The sequence below is a fragment of the Marmota flaviventris genome, chromosome 16, assembly GCF_047511675.1.
Source record: "Marmota flaviventris isolate mMarFla1 chromosome 16, mMarFla1.hap1, whole genome shotgun sequence".
In the NCBI taxonomy this organism is placed as follows: Eukaryota; Metazoa; Chordata; class Mammalia; order Rodentia; family Sciuridae; genus Marmota; species Marmota flaviventris.
This window is the reverse complement of record NC_092513.1, coordinates 69,800,601-69,825,751: the sequence shown is the minus strand read 5'-3', so window position 1 is coordinate 69,825,751 and position 25,151 is coordinate 69,800,601. Positions and strand designations below refer to the sequence as shown.

Below are 25,151 nucleotides of genomic sequence, written 5' to 3'. Positions count from 1 at the left end.
ATCCCAGAGCAGCTCAGGTAGGTGGTGTCCAGCCATACCTCATTTGGAAAATTCTGCTTATTAGGTGTTTTTCTTTTTCCCCAAAGCCCACGAGAGAAGGGTCCCCAGAAGGAGAAGAATGAGCAGTGAATAGGGGACGTACTATCATGGCCAAGTGGCTGTACAACTCCTGTGTCCTCTGACAGCAGCAGACACTGAGAAACAGGGCCTTCTTTCTCACAGAAGCAGAATGCACTCCTAACATTTCTGGTTCAAGAGTTCTAGGAAGCCCCTTCCAGTCTCAGTACCCTTGTGGAGTGAGTCCTGTACAGTCACAGAGAAGTGAAGCACCCTTGCCTAGGGCTCTCCTAAGACCATCTCGGCCTCATGCACCAAGAGGCCTGACCCCACCTGGTAGTCTGAAGTCCCAAGGTGCTTAGTAGGCCTAGTCTGAAAGCATCTGGGCTCTCCATACCTGGGTGACTCTCTGCCCTGCACTGGGAACAAACCCTCCCTGAGACTGGCCTGCCAACACATTGTTCTTTTCCTCCCTAGGAGGCTGGCAGGCCAGGCCAGGGCACACCCTACACTCCACCTGTGCCCCAGGCTCCAGGGCCTCCAGCAGCCTCCACACCTCTTCCTTGAAGAAGCCATCAGATCTGAGATGAGTCACATCTGAGGACTACTGCACAGAAGGAAGGGAAGGATTTGGTAGCTCTGAGACCAATAGGATATGGCAGAAGTGATGGCCATCTCATCTTATCGCTGAGATAAGTGGCTTTTGTCTTTGGGGTTCTCTTTTTCTCTCTCTCCCTCTCACCATTTGCCCTATGGGAATCTGGTTGCCAAGTCCTGAGGACACTCAGGCAGCCAAGGGGAGGGGCCCACATGGTGAGAGGAATGGAGACCTCTGGTCAACAGTCAGAAACTGAGCCTGCAACGACCATGTGACTGAACGTGGAAAGAATTTCCCATCTCGCTCAGGCCTTGAGATGCCTGCAGGCCCATCTGACCGCTCTCTGCAGCCTGTAGGAGGGCTTGAGCTAGAAGCACCAGCTAGCCTGCTCCAGGACAGACACTAGGCTCCTCAGACACTAGGTGAGACAGCAATGTTGGCTGTTTCAGGCTGATCAATTTTGGAACAATTCATTATGCAGTTATAATAAGCACAGAAGGTTCTGAGGTTTCTGGCCCAAGTGATGAGATGGATGGTAAAGCTACTAAACACGGGAACTCAGGAAGGGGCAGGGAGGGAAAAGATAAAGGGTACCTCACTCTGTAATCTGTTTACAAAGGGCTTTACACATCCCCCAGCAGAGGTCAATTTATGGATATGGAGACTACGTGTTGTTAATCCCAAACAGTGGGGTGTCCAAAAATGGGACCAAGTGTCTACACTCAGACCTAACCCAGAGAGTCTAGGAATGACACTCATGCAGCGCACTATCCGTGCCAAGTCATGTGCCAGCAAGGATGGGGGGGATCCTTTCATAGTGTAGATTGAAAACCCACATGCTGCCCACGTTCTTCCCTTCCCAATTTTGAATTATGTCCCCTCTCGCAATCTAGTTCAGAACATTTTGTTCTAGAATTTTGTCCAGATTTCTTCTGTCATTCTCGTGAAGGCTCTTTCAGCCATTTTGTTGCCTGGGTAACTAAACTCTCCCATCAAGGGGTTAGTGACCCAGTTAGGCCCTAAGGAAGCACTGCTTCCAACATCGCCTCATCCTCACTATTTTTTTTTTTTTCCTATCCTACCCTTTACACTGCTGGAGTCCATTTCTGTTAAAAGTCAAAGTGTTTTCTTTCTGGCTTCCCCCTTGGTATCTAGAGCTACAGCTCTGAAACTGTAGATCCAGCCACCAGTCTTAAAAGCCACACCCACAAACACACCCATGTCTAAAGTAAGACTCAATTGCTTTTTGTTGGAATGTTTCCACAGATAGAGGGAGGCCCTAGGCACTGGCTTCTTGAAAAGGCAGTCTCTTTGTGATCCCAGCCTCCTCCTTCCCAGGCCTTTCCCTCCTTCTCAGCTACGGCTCACTCCTCCCTTCCCAACATGCCCAAACCAAGTGCCAGGGCTTAGATTCTTTATAACCAAAAGCCTTTGATCTTTTACAGCCTGGTATCCTTCTGCATGTCTCACGTCATAGTGCAAATACTGAAAACAATTTAAAGTTAGGTAACTCTCTTTTAACAGAGATGAAAGCTTCATCCTGTGGATAAATCCTGGCGGAATTTGGGGCCACTGCCAGAGACAGAGGATAGGTAAACATGGGGTCTTCACAGAGTCACGCGATTATACATCCTATGTAGTGACTCCAGAGGAAAGATGGCTTCCATCATGCACACATTCAAAGGAGACCCACTGCATATGCAAGCTGATTCCCTGCTTCCCTGGCCCCTCACCCAGAGGGGAGGAAAATCAATGTGCATTTATAAACAGGCTGCGCAGTATCTGAATGTGTAATCATTGAAATAAATGCAGCTGTGTTTATTCAACATGCACAGCCTTGCACCTCGGCTCTGTTGCTAAAAGGCTTGTGGGAGAGATGTGCAGGCGCCAGCCTGGAATTCTCTGATGCTTCTAACATCATTATTTCCAGACCGAATAACTCCTTCTAGCACGCAAAGGAAAATGCTCTCTCACCAGGGCTCATCTCACATGCCCTGGGAAATCCACCCATGAGGGAGACCCCTGGGCAGCCCAGGTTCACTGCAGTTGGGAATAAGAACAGTGGAAATCATAAAGAAGAGGGAAACATGGTAAGATGGCTGGAGAGGCAGGTCCATGGCTTGCTGCCATTAAAGAACTTCTAACCTGAAAGAACCTGTACAGTAACAATTGCTTCAGCTTCTTGTTAAATGCCTGTGTTCACCAAGTGGCCAAAGGAAACCCAGCCACACTGACCGTGCCTCCAAGGTAAGCGATCCTAAGGACCTTGCTAGAAAGGAGCCTGTAGGGGATTCATTCGAAGCACATTATATTCTTTCTTTTCAGTTGAGAGCTATGTGCATTTGTCTTTTTGCAGTCAGGAAAAAAGTTCAAAATAGTTGTTAAATTCCACTACTTTCCATCGAGACACCCCTTTTCAGAGGCTGGTGATCACAGTTCAAGTACTGGGGACAGGCTGCTGGGAGAAGCAGCAGGGGGTGATGAGCCTGCAGGGTCCATGTGTGTCGTGGGGCTTGATGGGATCCTTCCAAAAGTGAGGCCTGGTCTCTAGGGCTTGGCCAGGAGCCACATACAGGGCAAATCAGTCAGAATCTTTTAAAAGCTTCCCAGGATTACGAAGTCTCAGGCCTTCTCCAGTCTTTTTCAATTTGTTCTATTTGTGCCCAATCTTTTTTACAACCCCATGTTCTCATTCAAACTAGATTACAGTCTCCACTGGAGGTAAGTAAAAACTTCTTGCTTTTTTATGCCACAAAAACCAAGAAGCCAAAAATACTGGGATAGGACAAGTCAACTATGACACAATTTCTCTCTCCACCCCCCGACACCCACACCCTTTCCTTATTACCTTTCTACTTCATGGCACAAACACAAAAATCAGAATTCACCCATCATACTGACTCTACAGCAGGTCCACAGAGGACACGACTTTGATATGGACAGGACTGGAGTGGCTCTAAGCCAGAATTCAACCACTTCTTTATGGAGGTGTTTAAGGGTACAAGACAGGCAAGCTGCCTATAAAGGCAAAGACCGTATTTGTCAACTGGAAGCCCCTTCATCAGCAGGGATCCAGCTTTGCATCTACGGTAGCTCTCATAGGATCATATACGCAGAAAACATTTGGAGATCCTTTCCTGGAACATTCGAGGAAAGTAGGCTCTGAGATGAAAAGTGACTTGTCTCAAGTCCTGAGCTACGCTCTCACCTCCCAGGTCTCCTCAGCGCCCTCCACTCCTGGTCATGCACGCCGCTGCCTGTTATCATCATCTGCTGTTCGACTGCCCGTTTGATGTTGGGGCACTCTGTTTAGCTAAGACAGTCCCTTGCCATCTTTTCTCCTTAGGGCCTAGGATTCTGGGCTATGCAGCCATACATAGAGGACGTGGGAGAAGGAGGCCAAAACATGAGCCCTTTCAAACATTTTCAAGTTTGGAATTACTGACTCCTTCTTTGCAATTATATGATAATATCACAGAATTAACCTGTATTTCCACTTTAGTTCTCATGAATTTTGTATTGGTTTCTTGAAGCAAGAAAAAAAAAAGGCACTAATTGTAGAAACGTTTCCTTTATTCCTGAAATCTCTTTGGAAGCCTCTTCTGCTCATTCTTTTAATTCTAAAACTTTCCTTTACAGTGAGATACAAAATAATGAAGTTAATTCACAGTGTGTGGGGGAGGGGCATGTTTAACATCTGTTTTTGATGTCAAACTAAAAATACTCCAAAAGTGTACTGCTTTCTTGTTCCAATGGCTGAGCAATAAATATAACAAAGAAAAAAGTCGTATTTTGCCAACTTCATCCTGGCTGGCCTAGTCTAAATCAAGAATACCACGGTGCTTTAGAAAAGTTTAAATTTTAATATTACTTTTACTATATAATGTGCTTCCCCAGTTAGTTTTCTTATCCTGCAAGGCAATTCAAATAATTGTACTTTTCCTAATAGATTTCCTAGATTGAGCCCAATTCCCTTCTATTTGACCCTCATTCACTGATGTCATCAGCTAAGCCCAGACCTACTAGACTATGAGGCGCTTCCCCAACCACCCTCAAGATCCTAAGGGGAAAGGGAGTGGGTTATGGAAAGAAGGCTTTGGTTTTAAATACCATTTTAGGGTCTGTAGTTGAGCTCAGTGGCAGAGTGCTTGCCTAGCATGTGTGAGGCACTGGGTTTGATTTTCAGCACCACATAAGAATAAATAAATAAAATAAAGGTATTAAATTTAAAATAATTAAAAATAAATACCATTTATTCAGTGAAATGGGGAAAATGTAAGAAATGCAATGAAAATGAAGAAAACACATGAACTTAGTAATTTCCATTTTAAAAGTATTTTCTTGGGTGTATTTAGGAATTAGAATAAAAAAGATATTAAGCCCTGTTCCTTTCTAGCTCTGCAAGAACACCTTTACATACTCCTAACCCTGTTCTTGCTTTCTTCACAATATTTTTAAAGGACACACAAGTCCACAGAGCACATAACAGTAAACACCTTTTCCAAGAAGTGTGTTGTAACAGATTGTTATCCATGTTTCCTCTGCCAGTCACTCAAATGTCACCTACAGTCCAGGATCTGAGGACAGAGGCAAGGGACCTTGAGGTTCAAGAGTTGGCACAACTGCAAAGTGGCTAGACCAAGACAGGCAGACGGAGTGCACTACTTCCAGGTACTTCATTTTAGAGCTAGAATAATAATGGGGAAGAAAAATTATTGAGAATTACTTAGAAGATAACTGCTCTTTTATAATTTTAAAATATTGATTCTTCTCCAGAGAACGCTGCACTTATTGATAAAAGTGGGAGGACAGATCTTACAAAGGGGGTCTCTGGAGAGAAAGATGGTGACTTTTCTAAATCTGAGGGTTTTTTTTTTTTAATAAACTTTGTTTTGGAACAGCGTTAGATGTTTTTTAAGATAATACCCAGTTTCTCCTGTCATTAGTATCTTAGTTGCCACAAGAGCGAACATGACTGGTGACTGGAGTGCATGCTGCTTTCAGACCTCCTCCGTCTTCCCTGTCTGCCCTTTGCCATCTCAGGACGCTCCAGCACTTCTGATCATCACTTCTCCTCAGGCTCCTCCCGACTGACAAGTTCTTAGACTTTGCTTGTTCAAGCTGCTCTTGATAGTGTTGAAGAATACGATCAGATACCGAGTCAAATGTCCCTCAGTTGCAATTTCTCTAATGTTTTTCTCAAAAAGATCTGTGATTGTAAAAACTACAATTTCCTAGTTAAATATTCAAAGATGTATATACTTAAATCTTACTGAAAATCACAATTTTAATAATTTCAAACAAATCTGAACACCTATTTCTTTTCTTTCCCTCCTGGTCTCCAAAGAAATTCCAATAACTTATTCCATAAATCAATCACTATGATTGGTACTGATGTAAGTTTGTCTCAACTCTGCAATTTCCCAAAGGCTGTCTCAGACTAGCAGAACAAGACAGGAAGAGAACTCATTCTCAGAGGGCTAGGGACCAGAGCAGGAGGTAAGATTAGAGGCAAAGAATGGGATAATTATAGCTCAAAGTCAAAGTAATACTTAAAAAAAAAAATCTAAGAAGTATGAGAGGGCTGGGGGGAAGCTGAGGAGCGATGTAACAATTGCAGGAGAGCCCTGCTCCCAAAACTGTAAAGAAGGCTCTCAAACTCGGCATCCCTCCTCCCAAGCTCTGAAATGATTGGCAGTACATTAGCAAAAAAAAAAAAAAATAGGTAAAATAATGAGGAATCTAAGCTTGATTTAGACATTCTTAATTCTAAAATTTAGAGGATGTTGGAGAAAGAGCCATAAGAAAAGAACAAATGGCTGCCTAAATGCCTCCCCTGGAAAAGGAAGCCGCATCAAGCCTTTCTCTGCACTAAAGAATAGGGAGCTTCCTCGTGCCAAATACCAGGAATGGCGCCAGAGAGGCAGCACCCTGCCTCAGCAGGACAGACTATTTCACTCCTCAGAAACAGATCTTTCAAGTTCTTTGGGGGCTCACATCAAAGGACAACTGACAGAGTCCAGGGAGGCACGGCTGCCCAAGGAGAGGTACAGTATGAAAGTCACAAAGCAGAGCTGGTTTTATTGGACAGCACTTTGCCCAGCTTTGCACTGACTCAATTTCACAGCCATTTATATTCTCTTAGGGGCACTGTGAAGGAATTTTGAAAAAATACTTGCTCGGAGACTCATTCCCATCGACTCCACTGAGAGTCACAGTGATCTCAACCAGGAGGTAGGCTCAGAGTCTCATCATTAAGCTTGCCTTTCAATCGCCTTACTCCAAAATGCCAGAGCTTAATAATCTTTTCATCCTGACTTATAGGAGGTAATCCTATTAAGATTCAGTTTACCTGAGAATTTACTTGTTTTTCTGTGTGTCTAGGATTTGTGGCTACCTGGGTAATGTCACAGAAGAAGTGAGAGCATCTCCACAGAACTGGTCCCTTGTCTGAGAGCACCCCTGAAGTGTGCAAGATTACTGCGACTGTGGAGTGCTCAGATAACCTACCTGCCACTCTGGTCTGAGGTCCAAGCAACTGACCGCCCCTCGGGTTTGGTCTTGTACCATATCCTGATGGCATGAGGGAAATCAGAAGCCGTCAAAGCCCCTGGCTTCCTGATCTGTAAGCTCCAAGTATCAGTGTCAAAGAACAGTTCCCCACAGCCAGGAGCCTGGCCACAGCGAGCATAATAATCCAGCTGCTCCCTCCAACGATCCGCAGGCAGAGTCACAAGTTCACCAACAACCTCATTCCTGAGCTCCTCAGAAATAACTGAGAGCTTGGAAGACCTTGTAAATTTTTCAATACCTGGCACAGCAGCAACATCCACCTCCTCGACCTTTAACACAGACAAATCACAACAGTCCAACACCAGCAAAAAACCCTCTCTCCCATGGTTCCTTGTGTCACAGCAGTACTCTGAGCTAGAGATACCAGAAGCCTGTTCCTGGTTGTCATGGTTACCATCTTTATCAAAAGTATCTTTTTCACCTTTATCACAGATTGCAAAATCATTATATCCCAATTTAGATGCTACGGTCCTTGCATTTGTTGCAGGAATATGGCAGGGCTCAGGTGCCCTAAATGTGCAGGCTTCACTTGACTCCAACTGGCAGGTTTCCTCGGTGGAACTAGTTTGTTTCTTGACTTGGTTTCCATCCTCAAAGAAAAGCACTATGGTGCCCTCAATGGTCTGACTTTCAAAGTTCACGTCTAAATCCAGCACATAGTGCTTCACAAGCATGTGGCTGGTGTTGGCCATAAGAGGCAGATCATCTCTGGAAGGGTCCAGCTTCGTGTCCATGGTGTAGTCTGCTGTTTGAAAGGTTGGTTAAAATCTCAGATGGGGCTTCCTCTCTTGCCTTAATCTTCCAGAATCATAAATGGCTGCTTCCTCAAAAGACACCTATGCCACAAGTTATGCTTCCACAACTTTCAGTCTCCTGGCAAAGAAGAAAAAGACAATAAGGTAAAATTCCAAATAAGATCCTAAACGCTTCTGCAAACCGCTGCTCCTGCGAGTTGACTACCATCCCTAACAATCCCCCAGCGTGGCAGGTACTCATGGCTAGAAGGCACACTAAGCTTTTTGACTGACATGAAAGAAGCTGCGCTATGGGTTTCTAAAAATATTTCAATTACCAATGGAATGAAATGGGCCTCCACAAAGCTGAAAGAATTGTGTTCCTCACTAAAAAAGTCCTTGTTTTGAAAAAGAGCAATTGTTATGCAAAATCATAACTGATCATCACTGTGCTTCTTGTTTTAGAAGATATTAAATGTATCATTTCTAATTTTGTGCATCAAAAGATAAGTGATTGTTTCTCTACTGTGATTCTAAGTAACAAGTGTGAATGAGGGCTAAATGGACTCATACATTTTATTCTTTGAGAGTAATAATTTAATACATACAATGTAACTCCAGGGATTAATGTACTTTTCACATTAGGACTGCTCTCATATCAGCACTTCCAGTAAATTACAGGAAAATGAGCCAATTTACCAAGAGTGCATTCTAAGTATTCCTTTGAGATTGTTCATGGAGATTTTTCAAATTTATAGTTAAATACTCAAGGTATATCATTACATCTTAATAGCTGAAAACCCATTAACATTCTGGATAATAGCCTTTTTGTGGCAAACAAAAGGTCTTCTCATTTGAAAAAAAATAGTATGCAAATACCTATAAAAGGAAGGAGAGAAATTAAAACACAGAAACAGATGTTGCAATAAAGTGTACAAGTTCTTCATAAAAGTTCTGAATCAAAATGTATTCTTATTATATAATAGCAATGCAGCTGAAAGAGAAATTATTTGAAATTATTCAGTCCCTGATGTGCACCTAATTTCTTTTAGTGTAAGCTGTTCTTTTTTTATTCTTTTACCAAAAATGAAAATCAAATGGCAGGAGAAAAGAAAATTCTGACAGAGTAGATATATTTAAAACAATTTTTATATTTCTAAATATCAAGAGGCATTCTTCTGTGAACTACAAAACAACACTACTTGCATTGACCTTTCAAGCAAATTGGAGTGCTCCCCCTTCTGTTTTAACTCCTCCTCACTTCCCTTCTGACTTTATCTGCCTCTCTACTAAATCTTTTTATTTCCCTTCCTTCTAGAATCTCATTTCAGCAAACAACCCTATTGAATTTTTAGGTTTTACCTCTCACAAAGACATTTCCTCACTAAATCTCACTTAACTTTAAAAAATGGAGCCTCCCGTGGCCTGATATGATCTAACTGAAGCTACTTCTCCAGTTATGGGGATGATACTCCCTTTGCACCCTGTTCTCCAACCAAAGGGCCTGCTTAAGACTCCGATCCCTAAAGTAACTCCAGCCCTGCCAGACCTTGCCACTGAGAAGCACCTGAAGTGCTCCTGGATCCCATCTGCCAAATCCTGTTCTCCTTCCACACCCTGGTTCAAGTGCAACCGCCTCTCAGAATCCTTCATTGACCACACTGGCTCCTCTACCAAACTGCATGCGGTAATGATGTTAAACACAAAAGGAGTACAGAGAAGTCAGGGAAGTGAAGAACAGTTTGAGCCAGGTGCAGTGGCCCATGTCTGTAATCCCAGCGGCTCGAGAGGCTGAAGCAGGAGGATTGCAAGTTCAAAGCCACCCTCATCAACAGCAAGGCGTTAAGCAACTCAGTGAGACCTTGTCTCTAAATAAAATACAAAATTGAGCTGGGAATGTAGCTCAGTGGTCAAGTGCCCCTAAGTGCAACCCCCAGATCCCGCCCGCACAAAAAAAGAACAGTTTGAAGTTTATTTATGGAAAAAACTGGTACTTCTCTTAGTGCTAGAAGGGTCAACAGGCACAGGGGATAAGCTAGGGTATATTGTTTTCTGAATGAAAGTGACTGAATTGCCATTAATTAATAACAACCTCTGATAAAGCCATTGACTATATCCATGCAATGAGAAACAATGATGTTCAAACTTCATCCTGCTGGTGTTTGGAATTGCTAATATACAGCTGTTGACTAGTTTTTTTAAAAAAACATATATTTTTTTTAAAAGCCTGAAAATACACACACATAACCTTAGTGGTTGTCTAAACTTATCACATTTGAAGAAAACTAGGTTAGCACTGATACCAATATAGATGTAATTATTAATTGTCTAACCCTAATAGATTCCTTCATTTATTTCTGAAAGTTTATATACTTTAAGAATAAAATATATTTTACAGAACAGTGTCTGTTGCTTTTGTGCCTGGTGCAGAGAACAATGCTGTGACGCTCGCTGTCTTAAAGCCTATCCTTTCCAGGCTGTTATCAAACCCACTGTGTCCAAAACCTGTCATTATCCAGTGGCTAACCACTGCTGCCTCTAAAATAAGTGTGCTATGTGGTGTGGTTTCTGTTTTTGTTTTGTTTTGATTTATGAGAGAAAGAGTCTTGCTAAGTTGCCCAGGCTGACCCCAAACTCCTGGGCTCCAGTGATCCTCCTGTCTCAGTGTCTGCAGTAGCTAGGACTGCAGGCACACACCATCATGCCCAGCTCTGGAGTATATTTTAAACAATTCAGCCCTTGTTACCCTGACTGGCTATTCTTTGGTCCTCTTAGCAGATTCTTGGCTACATACTTCATTGTGGCCATTCTGAGTCTTTCCTTCTGCTCATTTTCCAGCTCCATGCTTGCTGACTGGTTCTCAGGTGATTATTTGATCTTTACTGAGATGATCTCTGAAACTTCATCATACCTCAAAGCATCTCCAGTTGTTCATAACTACTGCCTTCTCCTAATTTGGAGGGAACAGCATCCCTTCTGCATCAAGCCAATCCTGCCCTCTGAACCCAATTTTGGAGTCTTGAGAGAGCCAAATAAACAACACTCTTCCTTCCCACCAAATTCCAAACATACCAAGAAATAGTAAAGACATGGCAAAGGGAGACCAAAATATCACCATCACTACTGATAAAAGCTAAACTGGAGAACATGGCTTACTGCAAGACCCAAAGACACCAGGAAATTGCATCCCCTGTTCCCAGATGGTTTCAGACAATCTGGGTCAGGTCAGAGCTCCAAGGAGAGGAAAGATCACCGCCCCCCACTGCCCCAAGTAAGACTTAAGGGCTGAAATTGTACAGGAGAATAGCTCTCTGTGGAAAGGATTGCTACCTAAAAATCAAAGGGGAGGAGATGATCAGAACATGCCCAAGTTTATTAAATTAAGCCACCTTGTGAAATAAAGACACAAAACCAGGAGTGTCACTCTAATTGAACTCCCTCAACACGGAAGAAAATGACCGAAACAGGAAAGAACCATTCCCCCAACACCATCGCCTTCCACTTACTAAACTTACAAATTGACAACCTTGTTTTATTTGATTTTTTTTTTCCTCTTGCTAACATTTTTCTCTCTCCACCATTCCATCCAATTCAAAGACCAACCGTTGTTTTTTTTTGTTTTGTTTTGTTTTGTTTTGTTTTGGGGGGGGGGGTTTACTGGGGATTGAACTCCTACTTGCTAGGCAAGAAGAGTTCTACCATTGAACTACACCCCCAGCCTTCGGGTTACCATCTTTAAAAACAAAGGCTACATTTGGCACTGTAGCTTGCTTATTTATTCATCTATACATTTTGAGACAGTGAGGATCAAACTCAGGATCACACACTTGCTAGACAAGTGTTCTACCACTGAACTACATTTCCATCCCTCTGCTTTCCATTTTAACTAGTCTTTATATCATTAAACTTTGGAGCTGGACAAATTTTCAGGCTCACTCATGCAGCTCTCCTCTACAACTTAAAACAAAGAAGTCCAGAGAAGGAAAGCGCTGTGCCCAAGGTTACCCCATCTCTTTCTGTTTGTGAGGAATAGAACTTTTCCCTCTAGCTGATGCTCTTCCTTGGAATTTTCATCCTCTAGATTTCATGGTTATCTCTTCATATCATCTAAGTCGTAAATCAGATGTTACCTCTAAGATACTCTTGCATGTTCGCATTCTACCTTCTTTGTTTTCTTCAATTTGTGCAGACTAGTAATCAATTTTTCTCGTGAAGAATTCAACTTTGGTAGGAAAAGGAGGATTTTTTTAATCCAGCCCCAGAAGACTTGAAGAGCAGTCACTGCTGCCTGGTTTCCAACCTACATTATGGTTTGTATATTATGTGGCTTATTCACCTATTTCCTACTTGTCTGGGATTTCTGGAAGCCTAAATCCCCTATCTCTGGAAGTACATAGCTCTCACTGGCGTCAATCAGGGTCACAGTCCCACATTTAGGGCAAAACTGAACTGACTGTGGTTGCAAACACATGTCTGTGGCCACCTTGAAAGGCCTCTCTCAGCAAATGGTAACCATATTTCTAAGCAGTCCGTTGACTTCAGCACTTTTGGCTATTATTGTGCTCCAATTTAAAATGCCAGCGTGTCTCACTGAAGCAGTTTTCCATTCTCTGTCATAAGCTATAACATATAAAATCCCTCCCCTCTTTATCAAAACCAATGGTTAGTGTTCCAGTGGCTAACCACCACAGCCTCTAAAACAAGTGTGCTATGTGGTGTCTTTTAAAGGCTTACATGATTGTCTCAGCAACACCATTAAAATGCTTTGAAAGGATTAATGTACAGCAACATTTTTCTTAATGGGTTGGGGGAGGATCAAATAATAAACAGAGCTATGGCTCAGAAAAGAAACTACTCTGCCACTTTCAAGCCCCCAAACTGAAGCAGCCTCTGTGAAAACATCCCAATCATTCTAAGAAACAATTTCCCTCGCTTCCAGCTTACGAAGCAACGCATGTCATCCTCCTGGCCCTTAACTCATCTGCCTCAATTCAGAGGTGCCCCACCCTTCAGCAATCCAGGAACTCCTTGGGCCCTCCCCCAATTCAATTTTGTGTTCACAACCCTGCTAAGCAGAGTACTCTGTACACAGTAGGTTCTCAATAAATAGCCATGAAATAGACATCTGTGACCTTAACATCTCTTATGTAACACGTCTGGCTGTGTCATTTCTACAGTCTGGTAGAAAGCTACTATTTAACAAACACCTTCCTCCAGATCACTCCTTTCTTCTTCTCAGGATACACCTATACCATTTTATTCCACGTCTTTTTTCTCCTAATCAACTTGGGGAAGAGAAATTTTTGCATATACGCTTATCCTATTGCATTGAACACACTTTGAGTAATTACTAAATATTTTATTCTACAGACTATTTATTTGATCGGAGGTGACAGCTTTCTCTATATCAAGTGTGTGCATTCTTTAGGACACATCAAATATCTTGGACATAACCAGTTTACTTGCTGAAATATACTGTTTCTGGGCACAGTTCCTCAGAAATTCACCTGCATATAGTCACAGGAACACAGCTCACTGCTGTGATCAAATAATTTCAGTAAAATAACTTCAGGATTAAAAGGAAATTTAGTCCAAATTTGTTGTTTTGGGTTTAGAAACATCACATTGACATTATTATGCAACTTAGTCAATAGTATTGAAATAAACCCATGTTGATGGATACAGACGTAGTTTGTTTAACTGCTGTTTAGTGTCCCATGTGAATATTCTACCATCTATCAATATTATTATTTACCTATTGATAAGGTATTTCTCTTAAAATTTTCATTATAACAAACAATGCTGCATTGAACATCCTTGTACACATCTCCCAGTTCACATATGCAACTTCTGTGGTTAAAAGACGTAAAAATTCCATTTTACCTGATATTAATGTTGTCACGCCTACTTTCTTTCAGGTTTTTTTTTTTTTTTCCTAGTACATCTTTTCTATCCCTTTATTTTTAACCTTCTGGGTTGTTTTGCCTAGATTATCTTTTAAAGATAACATCTGGCTGGATTTTTTTTTTAAGAGAGAGAGAGAGAGAGAATTTTAATATTTATTTTTTAGTTTTTCAGTGGGCACAACATCTTTATTTTATTTTTATGTGGTGCTGAGGATCAAACCCAGCATCCTGCGCATGCCAGGCGAGTGCGCTACCGCTTGAGCCACATCCCCAGCACTGGCTGGATTTTTAATATAAGTATCACATTTATTGACTGAAACTCATTTGTCTACATTTATCACAATTACAGTTATAATGACACTCATCTTAACCTTTTTTTTTTTTTGAGAAAGGGTCTCACTAAGTTGCTCAGGATGGCCTCAACCTTGCAATCCTCCTACCTCAGCATCCTGAGTAGCTGAGATCACAGGCATGGGCCACCATGTCTAGCTTATTTTGTGTTTTCTATTTACATGATTTTCTTTGCTTCTTTCTTAAGGTTTTCTTTTCTGATTTTTGTTGAAATTTTTACTGCACACCTGTTTTACCTTCTAGTGTTAGTTATAAAATCTATTTATTTTCTTTAACATACCTACTTAAAGTCAATCTCTAAAAGCCTTCCAAAAAAATATAAGCACCTTAGACTCATCAACAGTTTTTCTTCTTCCTTACTCCACACCAACTTCTATATTCCTGTAGCTAATGTCTTAGTATCACATTATTTTTAAGAAGCCCCATCCGGCATTTTTAAAAAGCCAATATTTTAAGCTGTGCACAGTGGTGCATGCCTATAATCCCAGTGGCTCAGGAGGCTGAGGCAGGATGATCTCGAGTTCAAAGCCAGCCTCAGCAAAAGCGAGGCACTAACTAACTCAGACCCTGTCTTTAAATAAAATGCAAAATAGGGCTGGGGATGTGGCTCAGTGGTCGAGTGCCCCTGAGTTCAATCCCCGGTACCCCCCCTCCAAAAAAAAAGCCAATATTTACAAGTGTAACTTATTTATATGTATTTACAAGTATGTTCATCAGCTTCCTTACAACTGGGTCACACGTCCACTCCTTCCTTCTGGGTCGGTGTTGTTCCAGTTGCTGCATAACAAATTAACTTGTGGCTTTAAACTGAAACCATTTTGTTCTATTCTGGCAACACTCAGCTGGCACCACTCTTCTATAGCTTGGGGATTCATCCATGTCACTTCCCGGTAATCAATGAGAAGACAGGCTTATCCAGAGACTCTGACAACCAGATTGGCTATACAAAGTCTCTCCAATATGGGGATCTCAGAATAGTTGGACATCTGATATAGAAGCTGGCATCCCCCAGAGGAAGCATCCCTAAACAACAGTTGAAAGCTGCATGGCCTCTTCTTGCCTGGCCTTGAAAGTCAATGTGGTTATCAATTCCACTACAATCTATCATGAGGCAATGAAGATTCAAGGAGAGGGGAAGAGACTCCCCTTTTGATGGGCAAGTGGTAAGTCACAGAGTAGAAAAGCATGGGAGATGGGAGATATTGCTATGGCCATGTTTGGAAAATACCATATGCCTCAATTTCCTCTTCACTTTAGCATTTCTTTCAGAAGCAACAAGAGTGAATTCTTCCAACACTTGCATGTTTGCAATGCTTTCATTAAATTCTCACTATTAACTGATTACTTAACTAAGTGTAGAGTTATTTTTTACCTAGCACTTTGAATACATTACTGTACTGTATTTTGGTATCTCTTTTTGACCCCCAAGCTATTCATGTATGAGGTAGCCAAACAGCCCAATTAAACTGGGATTCTGATCACTTCCCACTATAGAGGAGGCACTACTAGAAGTCCAAATTCATTAAAGTTAATCACCTGCAAAACATTATGTCCCTACGAGGAACAGAACCCAGAGTTTCTACTAGTATGGATCACAATCCTAATATTAAGCATAAAAGGAAACAAGAAAATATAAACCATACTCAGAGAAAAAGCAATCAATGAAGACCAACTTGAGTTAAGTAAGCAAACAAGGATTTTAAAGCAGTGATTACTATTATAAATTAAGGACATAAACGCTATGATAAAATGAACTAAAAGAAAACTTACAAGAGAAACAGAATTACTAAAAATAAAAAAGCAAAATAAATTCTCAATTGAAGAATAATATATATGAAATTTGGGCTGGGGATGTGGCTCAAGCAGTAGCGCGCTTGTCTGGCATGCGCGGGGCGCTGGGTTCGATCCTCAGCACCACATAAAAATAAAAATAAAGATGCTGTGTCCACTGAAAACTAAATAAATAAATAAATAAATATGAAATTTAAAAATTCACTGGTAGTTTTCAATAGTAGACTAGAGATCACAGAAGAAAGAGCAACTGAACTTGAAAACAGTTATACAGAAATTATCCAGTATGAAAACCAGAAAAAAAATGTTGAAAGGAATGAAGCACCCCAGGTATTTTTGGAACAAAATTAAAAAATTTAATGTGAATATAACTGGAGTCCAAAAAGAACAGTTCAAAAAGAATGAGGTAGCAAAGTATACCAATAAAAAAAAAAAAAGGCAAGAAGCAGCAGTGAGCACAACCAGCACCAAGTCTTGATTTCTAAATACCATTTTCCAATAAAGGAACTAGGCCCCCTTAGAAAAATGGCCGACCATAGGACTAGGGCAGGGAAAATACAAGAAGAGCCTAGAGCATCACAGAGGCAAAGAGTGGGGAAGAACAGGGCACCTCGAAAGGCCACAGGCACCAGCCTGGAAAGCTGCTAATGGCTAGTTTGGCCTAAGCAAGCAAACAAATAATGGTAGTACTGGGTTAGAACCCAAAGAATAAGACACATGTCTATGAGTCTATTGTGATATAAACAAATGATCATATAGGAAATTGGAAGATATATCTTCTTATGGAAAAATTTCAAATAATATATGTAGATGTTACTTCTTCTAAGAGGTAGGGATTAATCTTCCTCCCCTTGAGTATTGGCTGGATTTAATGATTTGATCCCAACAAATAGGGAATAGGAAAAAATACTCATTTTATAGTTCAGAAATCTGGTACACACAAACTTAACCAAATTATCAAGCTTAATAGCACCAAAAATAAGTCATATTGCTATCATTACCCCAGATATAATGCAGTGAGAAAGGCACCTTGCCTCCATAATAGTCCCTAAATCAATGTAAACCTGAGAAAATATCAGACAAGTTCACACTGAAGGACATTCTGAAAAACATCTGCTCAGCACCCATCAACAATGTCAGGGCTGTGAATAGTAAGTGAAGTCTGAAAGACTTACAGAATGGAGATACGATGATAAAATGCAATATGGTATCCTAGATGGGATTCTAAAACAGGAAGAAAAAAAAAAAAGAGGAGGACATCAGTAGAAAAACTGTAATTCATAGCATTGTACCATCATTACTTTTGTAGTTTAACAAGTACATCTTAATTACATAATATGTGAATCTTGGGGGAAGCCAGGCGATGAGTCTGTAGGAACTCCCTATACTAACTCTGCAACCTCTGAAAGTATCCCAGAAGATACAGATTATTTTTAAAATAGCTGAAATTCTCCAAATTTGGTAAGTTATAAATTTGAAGACTCAAGAATGTGAGCAAGCTCAAGCAGGATAAATACAAAGGAAATCATATCTATGTACGCCATTATCAAACTGCTGAAAACCAAAGATTAAAAAAAATCTTAAAAGCAGCCACGATAAAATGACACAGTACATATGTGGAACAACAGCATATTTGAAAGTTGTCTTTCTGTCAGAGTGACATCTGGCTTCTCATCAGAAATGATGAAGGACCCAGAAAATTGTGGAATGATTTTCTTTTCAGTTCTGAATGAATGGGAGAGGAGGGCACATTTGCTTCGGATATATTACCCCTAAAATCTTACTTAATTATTAACTTTTTAGAAGATCCCTCATTTCGTACTTAGCAAAATGGCATTTTAGTAGATTCCTGATTTAATTATCCAAACTTCTGATGAGTGGACACTGAACTACTTGATTCAAAACTGAAATTCCCTCTTATTTATTATGTTTCTATTTCAAAACAAAACAAATATAATCTAAGACTAATCTACCCTCCAAAATATCCACCTCTTTCCTTCCTCAAAAACTCTCCTGAACACTGGTTTGGATAAACTGACATGACATGGAACTACTTTTTCCTCAAAGGCTGAGGCAGCTATTCAACTTCCCTGCCCCTCAGAATTTTTCTTTCAGCCTGTCTTCAGATCTCTTTAATTTGGTTCTCTGGCATCCAACAGTTAATAAATTTTCAAAGCTGAAGTCATTTCTAAATAGCAGAAACAGGCCACTCAAAGGATTGCTATTATCTCTGGTACAATTTTAATCTTTGAGTTTAGGATATGCCTTCAGTCATTTTATTTGGTTTCTAACATTACAACCTTAAGTTTTCCCTCTTTGTTCATTCCTTTTTATTTTATTTTACTTTGAGTAAAAATACAGTGTTAAAACAACATAAAGCTATATGTTTAAATTTGCAAGGACCAGGACATTCTGAATTTAAATCCCTCTAAAAACGTGATGTTGACTGGACCCCAGCCCCGGCCCCATAGGCTACAATAGGGTCTTTCATTGCAAAATTCGCACCCACACATCAATGTCATTTATCACTGAGCAAATAATGCAAGACAACATAATGAAGAGTGGATTTGGGTTTATTCCCTTAACTATAAATAAAAATTTGTAGCACTTTGCAGGATTACCACATGTGGAATGATACCAACTTAAATACCAATCTTTAAGCCAAACTCTAAGTAAGAGAAACCATGCTCTCTGGCCTCAGATTTTAAATAATCTTTCTTTAAATTTACTGCTTTCACGAAGCATACAATTTGTAATCATGTAATGAAAGACCCTATTGAGATATGTGTATGAAAAGAAGAAAAAAATGTGGGAATTATAAAAGTGCTTGTGATGAAGATCAACACAGTGAGGCCAAAGCAGAGTCTGACTCAAAGACCTTTTCCAGGATAAAGAAAGCAAATCCCTGTCAACTGCAGCTTGATTTACACATGATAACTAGACTAGGGTGGGGAGAGGTCTACCCTGAGAACACTGGAAATCACACCAGTATCAGCCTACTCCGAACTCTGTGTAAGCATGATGTGACAGGACAGACTGCACCTACCTTGGTGTTAGCTTGTATGTTCTCTAGCGCTCCTGATCACAACTGAGCACACATGCCATTCCTCTTTCATGCTTAATGTGTTCATGCTCACATTATCAGCAGGCATGGGGATGCAAAGATCAGATTGGAAGTGATTTCTCTATTTCAAAGAAAAAGAATTTATTCTTCTGATTGCTACTTGCTTGCAAAGTAAAGCATGTTTCAGTTCCGTAAAGAGTGCCACTTAGACTAAATTACAACTGACTGTTCAGAAAAGGATTCCTGGGAGAACTCATTTCAGTTAAGTGAAATTTCGACTCCATTTTCAAAGAAGTTATACCCACCGACAGAAGCTGACCAATCAAGGGGCTGAACTTCAGGTCACGCACCTACTGAACTTCAATGCCTGATTCCTCCTTAGGAGATGTGTCTTAATCAACATTGATTGCTTCCTGGCACTATCAATTAAAAATTTCACATGAAATACCTATTTTTTTTCCTCTTTCCACATTTTTTTCTAGTACCTTATAATCCTACATAATGATGGGATTTTTCATTATATATTTATGTATGCACACAATATAACAATATAATTTGGCCAATATCACTCCCCAACATTTTCCCCCTCCCTCTCCACCTCCCACCCTCTGGTCCCTTTCCTTGACTGATATCCCTTTGATTTGCATGAAATCCCTGACCTCCTCCTTTTTTTCCCTTCTTCCTCTTTATCTTCCCCATATGAGGCTGGCTCATTTTGCTTAACATAATGATCTCAAGTTCCACTCATTTTCCTGCAAATGACATATTCATTTTTCTTTATGGTGACTAAAACTCCACTGTGTATATATACCACATTTTCTTTACCCATTCATCTGTTAATGAACATCTATGCTGGAAATGCTTATGTTTTAAACTAAAAAATAATCCTTCTGCATTAAAATTGTTAAAAATATGTCCATAGAACACAGCAAAGCAAATCTCGGCATAGCCTGTTACAGGTACATTTCCCCCATCAAGACTAACTTTGTAGATGATTCCTCTATCATTTCTTGTCATTTTATTCAATGCATATACAGCCAACTCCCCATCCATCATCCAGGGACAAAAAAACTTGATTTGTCAGTTGTTGTTGTTTGTTTGTTTGTTTTAGTGCATTGAGAGATGAGGAAGATGGTGGATTAGAGGCACTCAGCACTCCCCTGCTTCTGCACTAGATTAAACCACAGCAACAAGGTATGGCTGCATGGGGGAGGGATGTCATAGGTAAACCCTGGAGTACAATCATAGTCTGAGCAGGTAACAACCCAGAAATACTGGTTATTAGAAATAGGGGAACAAGCACCCAATGTTAAGAACTTTGGTAGCCTGCTGGAGAAGTACCCTTTACCCCAGGCTGTAGGTGAGCAAGTCCTAGCACCCTCAGCAAGTCCTGAATCCAGCACCAGGTAAATACAACGCAAGCAGACAGGAGGCTTGGCATCTGCAGTGGGTTGGCACTTCTCAGTGCTTCCCAGGATATTCAGATGGTGCCAAGAAGGGTCCCCTGGTCTGGGCTTACTGCTGGAGAGATTAAAAAGAAGCCCCAGCACTTTACATCTCCAAAACCCAACAGATTCTTCTCTTCTCAGCAGACACCCACATGACAGACAGTTTGGGCCTAAGGAACTGGTTGTGACACAAAGCTGCTGAGAACTCTCTGGGTGGGACACCAGGTCGCCAGTCAAGGGAAGCGGAAGGTGCTGCCATGCAAAACTGGTAAGGCGAGGCGAGCTCTGGGAGCAGGAGGCCAACTGAGTATGGATTCTCTCCAAGGCGGCCCCCCACAGCACAGCGGCCAGGCGGGCTGGGGTCTCTCAGCTCCCCTCCAATGCAGAGGGCAGGACAGAGTCCTTCCTTCAGCTGCTCAGAGGCCTTCAGGTTACATGCCAGGCTTAGTAACTCGGCCCATGCACGACTGGAGGTCCAGGAGTGCAATCCGACCATCCACAGGCTCCAAGGGGCAGAGGGGCCAGCAGGGCCTCCTACTGTTGCCACATCCCGTCCACCCATGCACATGCAGAGGCCTCCAGGGGGCACAGCCCTGCCACCACCACTGCACGAAGCCCCTGCTGGTACGCGAGGTGGGTGGGCTCGGCCCGCCTGGCTGACAGGTTCCAAAATCTGAGGTCTGAAAGGCATCGCTCCCTTTCACATACCTGGGGCCCGGGGAATTGTTGACTGCTTTTGCTTGCTTTATTCTGTGTTGTTTATTTTGTTTTTCCTTGTTATTTTTTTCATACTTTCACCTAATTTTACATATTTTTTAATTCTTGATGTTTTTCTTCTTTCATCTTTATTTCCCTTTTTTTTTTCATTCTCTTCTTGCCTTCTCCCTTTTGAAATGTATCATTAATTTTACTTTCATTAACATTTAATTTTTAATCTATGTTCTTTGTTAATAGATTTCTTCTTTTAAATATTTATTTTTTAGTTATAGGCGGACACAATGTCTTCATTTTACTTTACGAGGTGCTGAGGATCGAACCCAGTGCCTCACACATGCTAGGCAGGTGCTCTACCTGTGAACCACAACCCCAGCCCTAGTTGTTGTTTTTAAAAGGTTTTTATTGTATGTCTATTTCTGATTTGCATTTTTTTTTCTGTTGAAGTACTGGGACTAACACGGAGGCATTCTAACACTAAGCTCCACGCCCCTCCCTTTTCATTTCTTATTTTGAGGCAGGGACTCCCTGCTTCGCCTCCACCTTCCAGGAGCTGGGATGTCAACAGTGCGCCTGGTTCTGGCTGACTTTTAAGTTGCTGTGACTCATGGTTATTTCTAGGGATTGAGTAGTGCTAGGGATTGAGCCCAGTACTTTGACCAGGTTGGGTGGGGGAGCTTGCTGCTGAGCTACCCCCCACCCCAGCTCAGATGAGAGAACTTGTACCTTATTCCATCCACAACCTAGTCTTGTTCAAACTTCAGTAGATGCTGCAACTAAAAGAATAGGGGTAACAAAAGCCTCTAGCTGATGACCTGGCCCCAAGAAGGTGCAGACTAGGGCACTTGAAGACGTACACTGGATATTCACCCCGCTTAGCAAACACAGAGAGAAACGACATGACTGTCGAGATCACTCCACCCACAAGAGGCCTTAACTCAGGCTGCTTTCACACACTTTCACAAAACCTATGGCAGATAAGTCTGGAGGTTACCCAGTAGGCACACTTCATATACTCCACTGCCTACAGCACACCTAGATTAACTATCAGAGGGCCCTCACACTGGAAAAGATGGATGAACTGTTACATTCAGACAATAAAAAAGAAAGAAATAAGAAACCATGAACAGAACATACAAGATCTCAGAGATAACATTAAAAAACCAAACATTTGAATATGAGGATAAGAAGAGGGAGTCAAACTATAGACTAATGGCATAGAAAACCTATTCATTGAAAAATTTCCCTAATCTTAGGAATGATATGGACATCCAGGTACTGGAGGCATTTACATCCCAACTGCCAAAAGTACAAAACAAAGAAAGAATATGAAAAGCTGAAAGAGAGAAGTACCCAATCGCATATAAAGGTAAAGGTCATCAGAATAACAGCAGATTTTTCAGCATAAGCATTCAATACAAGGAGAGCATGGAATGACGCATGTCAAGACCTAAAAGAAAATAACTGCCAACCTAGATTACTATTATCCAGCAAAGAAGAAAAAAGATCTTCCAATATAAGAATAAAGTAAAAGAATTAATAACCAGTAAACCAGCATTACAGAAGATACTCAAAGGAACTCTAAACCCAAGATAAACACAACCACTAGAGCACAGGAAAGAAGAAACCCCATTTGAAAAGTAGTGAAGCAAATGATAAGTAGGAAAGAAACAAACACAATCATTTTAGTACACCATCAAACGTCTATGATGAATGAGAGAAAACAAGCACAGAATATTCATAACCATTAAAAGAAAAACAACACAATGACAAAAACTAGTACATTTCTTTTGATAATAAACTCTGAATGCAAATTATCTGCATACTCCCAATTAAAATACGCAGACTAGCTGACTGGATTAATAAAGAAGACCCAATTGTTTGCCTCCTGCAGGAAACTCATCTCATTGGAAAAGACATACAGACTGAAAGTGAAATGAAGGACAGCGATATTCTAAACAAATGGAATCTAAAAGCAAGCAGGAATAGCTATACTAATATCTAACAAAATAAATTTCAGGCCAATATCAATCAGAAAAGACAAAGAGGTACATTTTGATAAATGGGACAATTCATCAAGAAGATATAACCATTATAAATATACATATATATGCAAAGAGCTTCAGAGCACTCACTTTCATAAAACAAACACTACAGGACATAAAGGAAATGATAAACCCCAATACATTAACAGTGAGTGATATCAATACCTCACTTTTGCCAACAAATTTATCTTCCTGACAAAAGATCAGCAAAGAATTATCAGAGTTAAATTACACTAAAGATCAAGTGGATTTAACATGAATAGCTATCTAAAGATAGTTAACAGTTAACAGAATACAATCTTTTCATTAATACAGGGAACTATCTTCAAAGCAATCCATATTTTAGGCCCTAATGCAAATATTAGCAAATACAAAAAAAAAAAAAAAAAAAAAAAGCCTGAAATAATTTCTTGTGTTTTATTTCAGGCCATAATGGAATGATACCAGAAATCAACAGCAAGAGAAATCGCATAAATTACAAAAACATGGAGATTGAACAATACACTTTTAAAAAAGCAGTGAGTCATTCAAGAAATTGGGGTAGGGGCAAAATTCATAGAATTAAATGAAAATGGAAGCATAAACTACCAGAACCTGTGTGACACAGTGATAGCAGTTTTAAGAAGAACATTTATAGCTATACTTCCCCATAGTAGAAAAACAGAGAAATCTCAAATAATCTATTGACACATCTCAAGACCAAGAACAAGCCTAACAAAACAGTAAAAGGAAAGAAATAATTTTTTAAAAATGTCAAATACAAAATATCAATAACAATACAAAATATCAATGAAACAAAGAGCCAAATCTTTGAAAACCCTTAGCCAAACTAACCAAAAGAAAGACAGAAAAGATCCAAATAAATAAAATTAGAGATGAAAGGGAATATTAAATCAGATACCACTGTTCAGAGGATCATTAGGGAATTTTGAAAAATTATACACCAACGAATCGAAAAATCTAGGGAAAAAATGGAGAAATTTCCAGACACACATGATGTACCAAAATTGAACCAACAGTATATTTCAAAAAAACTATATTGATCAATACCAAGCGATAAGACTGAAGCAACAACAAAACGTCTCCCAACAAAGTAAAGGCAAAATGACAAGGGCAGGTTCACAACTGCATTTTACCAAACATTTAAAGAAGAACTAATACTAATGCTTCTCAAACTATTCCATCAAATATAAAGAGAAATAACTGTTCCAATTCTACAAAGCCAACATTACCCTGTTACCAAAACCTGAAAAAGACATGACTACAAGAAAAACTATAGACCAATATTATTGATGAACACAGAAGCAAAAATCCCCAGTAAAACTGAACTCATTGTCATGTTAAAAAGATCATACACTACGCGCACCATTCCAGGGATGCAAAGCAGGTTCAACATACACAAGTCAATTAATACAATATATCACATATATAGAATCAAGAACGTAAAAATCACATGATCATCTCAGTAGGCAGAAAAAGCCTTCAGAAAAATTCAACTTCCCTTCATGACTTAAAAAAAAAAAAAAAAAAATCCCTGAATAAGGTTACAGAGGATCATACATAATAAAGGCTACACCACAAATCCTAACATCATACTAAATGGGGAAAAACTGAAATTATTTCTTTAAAATCAAGAATGGGACAAGGATGCCTACTCTCACCACTCTTATTCAATATAATACTCAAAATTTTAGCCAGAAAAATCATGCAAGAAAAAAAAAATAAAAGGGAAACAAATAGAAAAGGAAGAAGTCAAATCACCCATTTTCAGATGATATACCTCTGTACCTACAAAATCCTAAACATATTGAAAGGGTAATTCAGATGATGAAAGGGAATATTAGAACAGATATTAAAGATGAAAGAGAAC

General features: G+C 40.3%; 1 protein-coding gene across 10 annotated transcripts in view; it reads right to left on the bottom strand.

Annotated features, from left to right (window-relative positions):
- The window catches only part of Aopep (aminopeptidase O (putative)), a 306,012-nt gene that overhangs the window by 262,095 nt on the left and 18,766 nt on the right, over positions 1–25,151 (bottom strand). For all 10 annotated transcript variants that reach the window (XR_011704742.1, XR_011704744.1, XR_011704743.1 and 7 more), the window contains exon 2: positions 7,166–8,101. Coding sequence is in view for 4 of the 10 variants with exons in the window: in XM_071602504.1 (XP_071458605.1) it covers positions 7,166–7,962 (797 nt within the window). In the remaining 6 variants the exon portion in view is untranslated. The remainder of the gene's footprint in view (positions 1–7,165; positions 8,102–25,151) is intronic.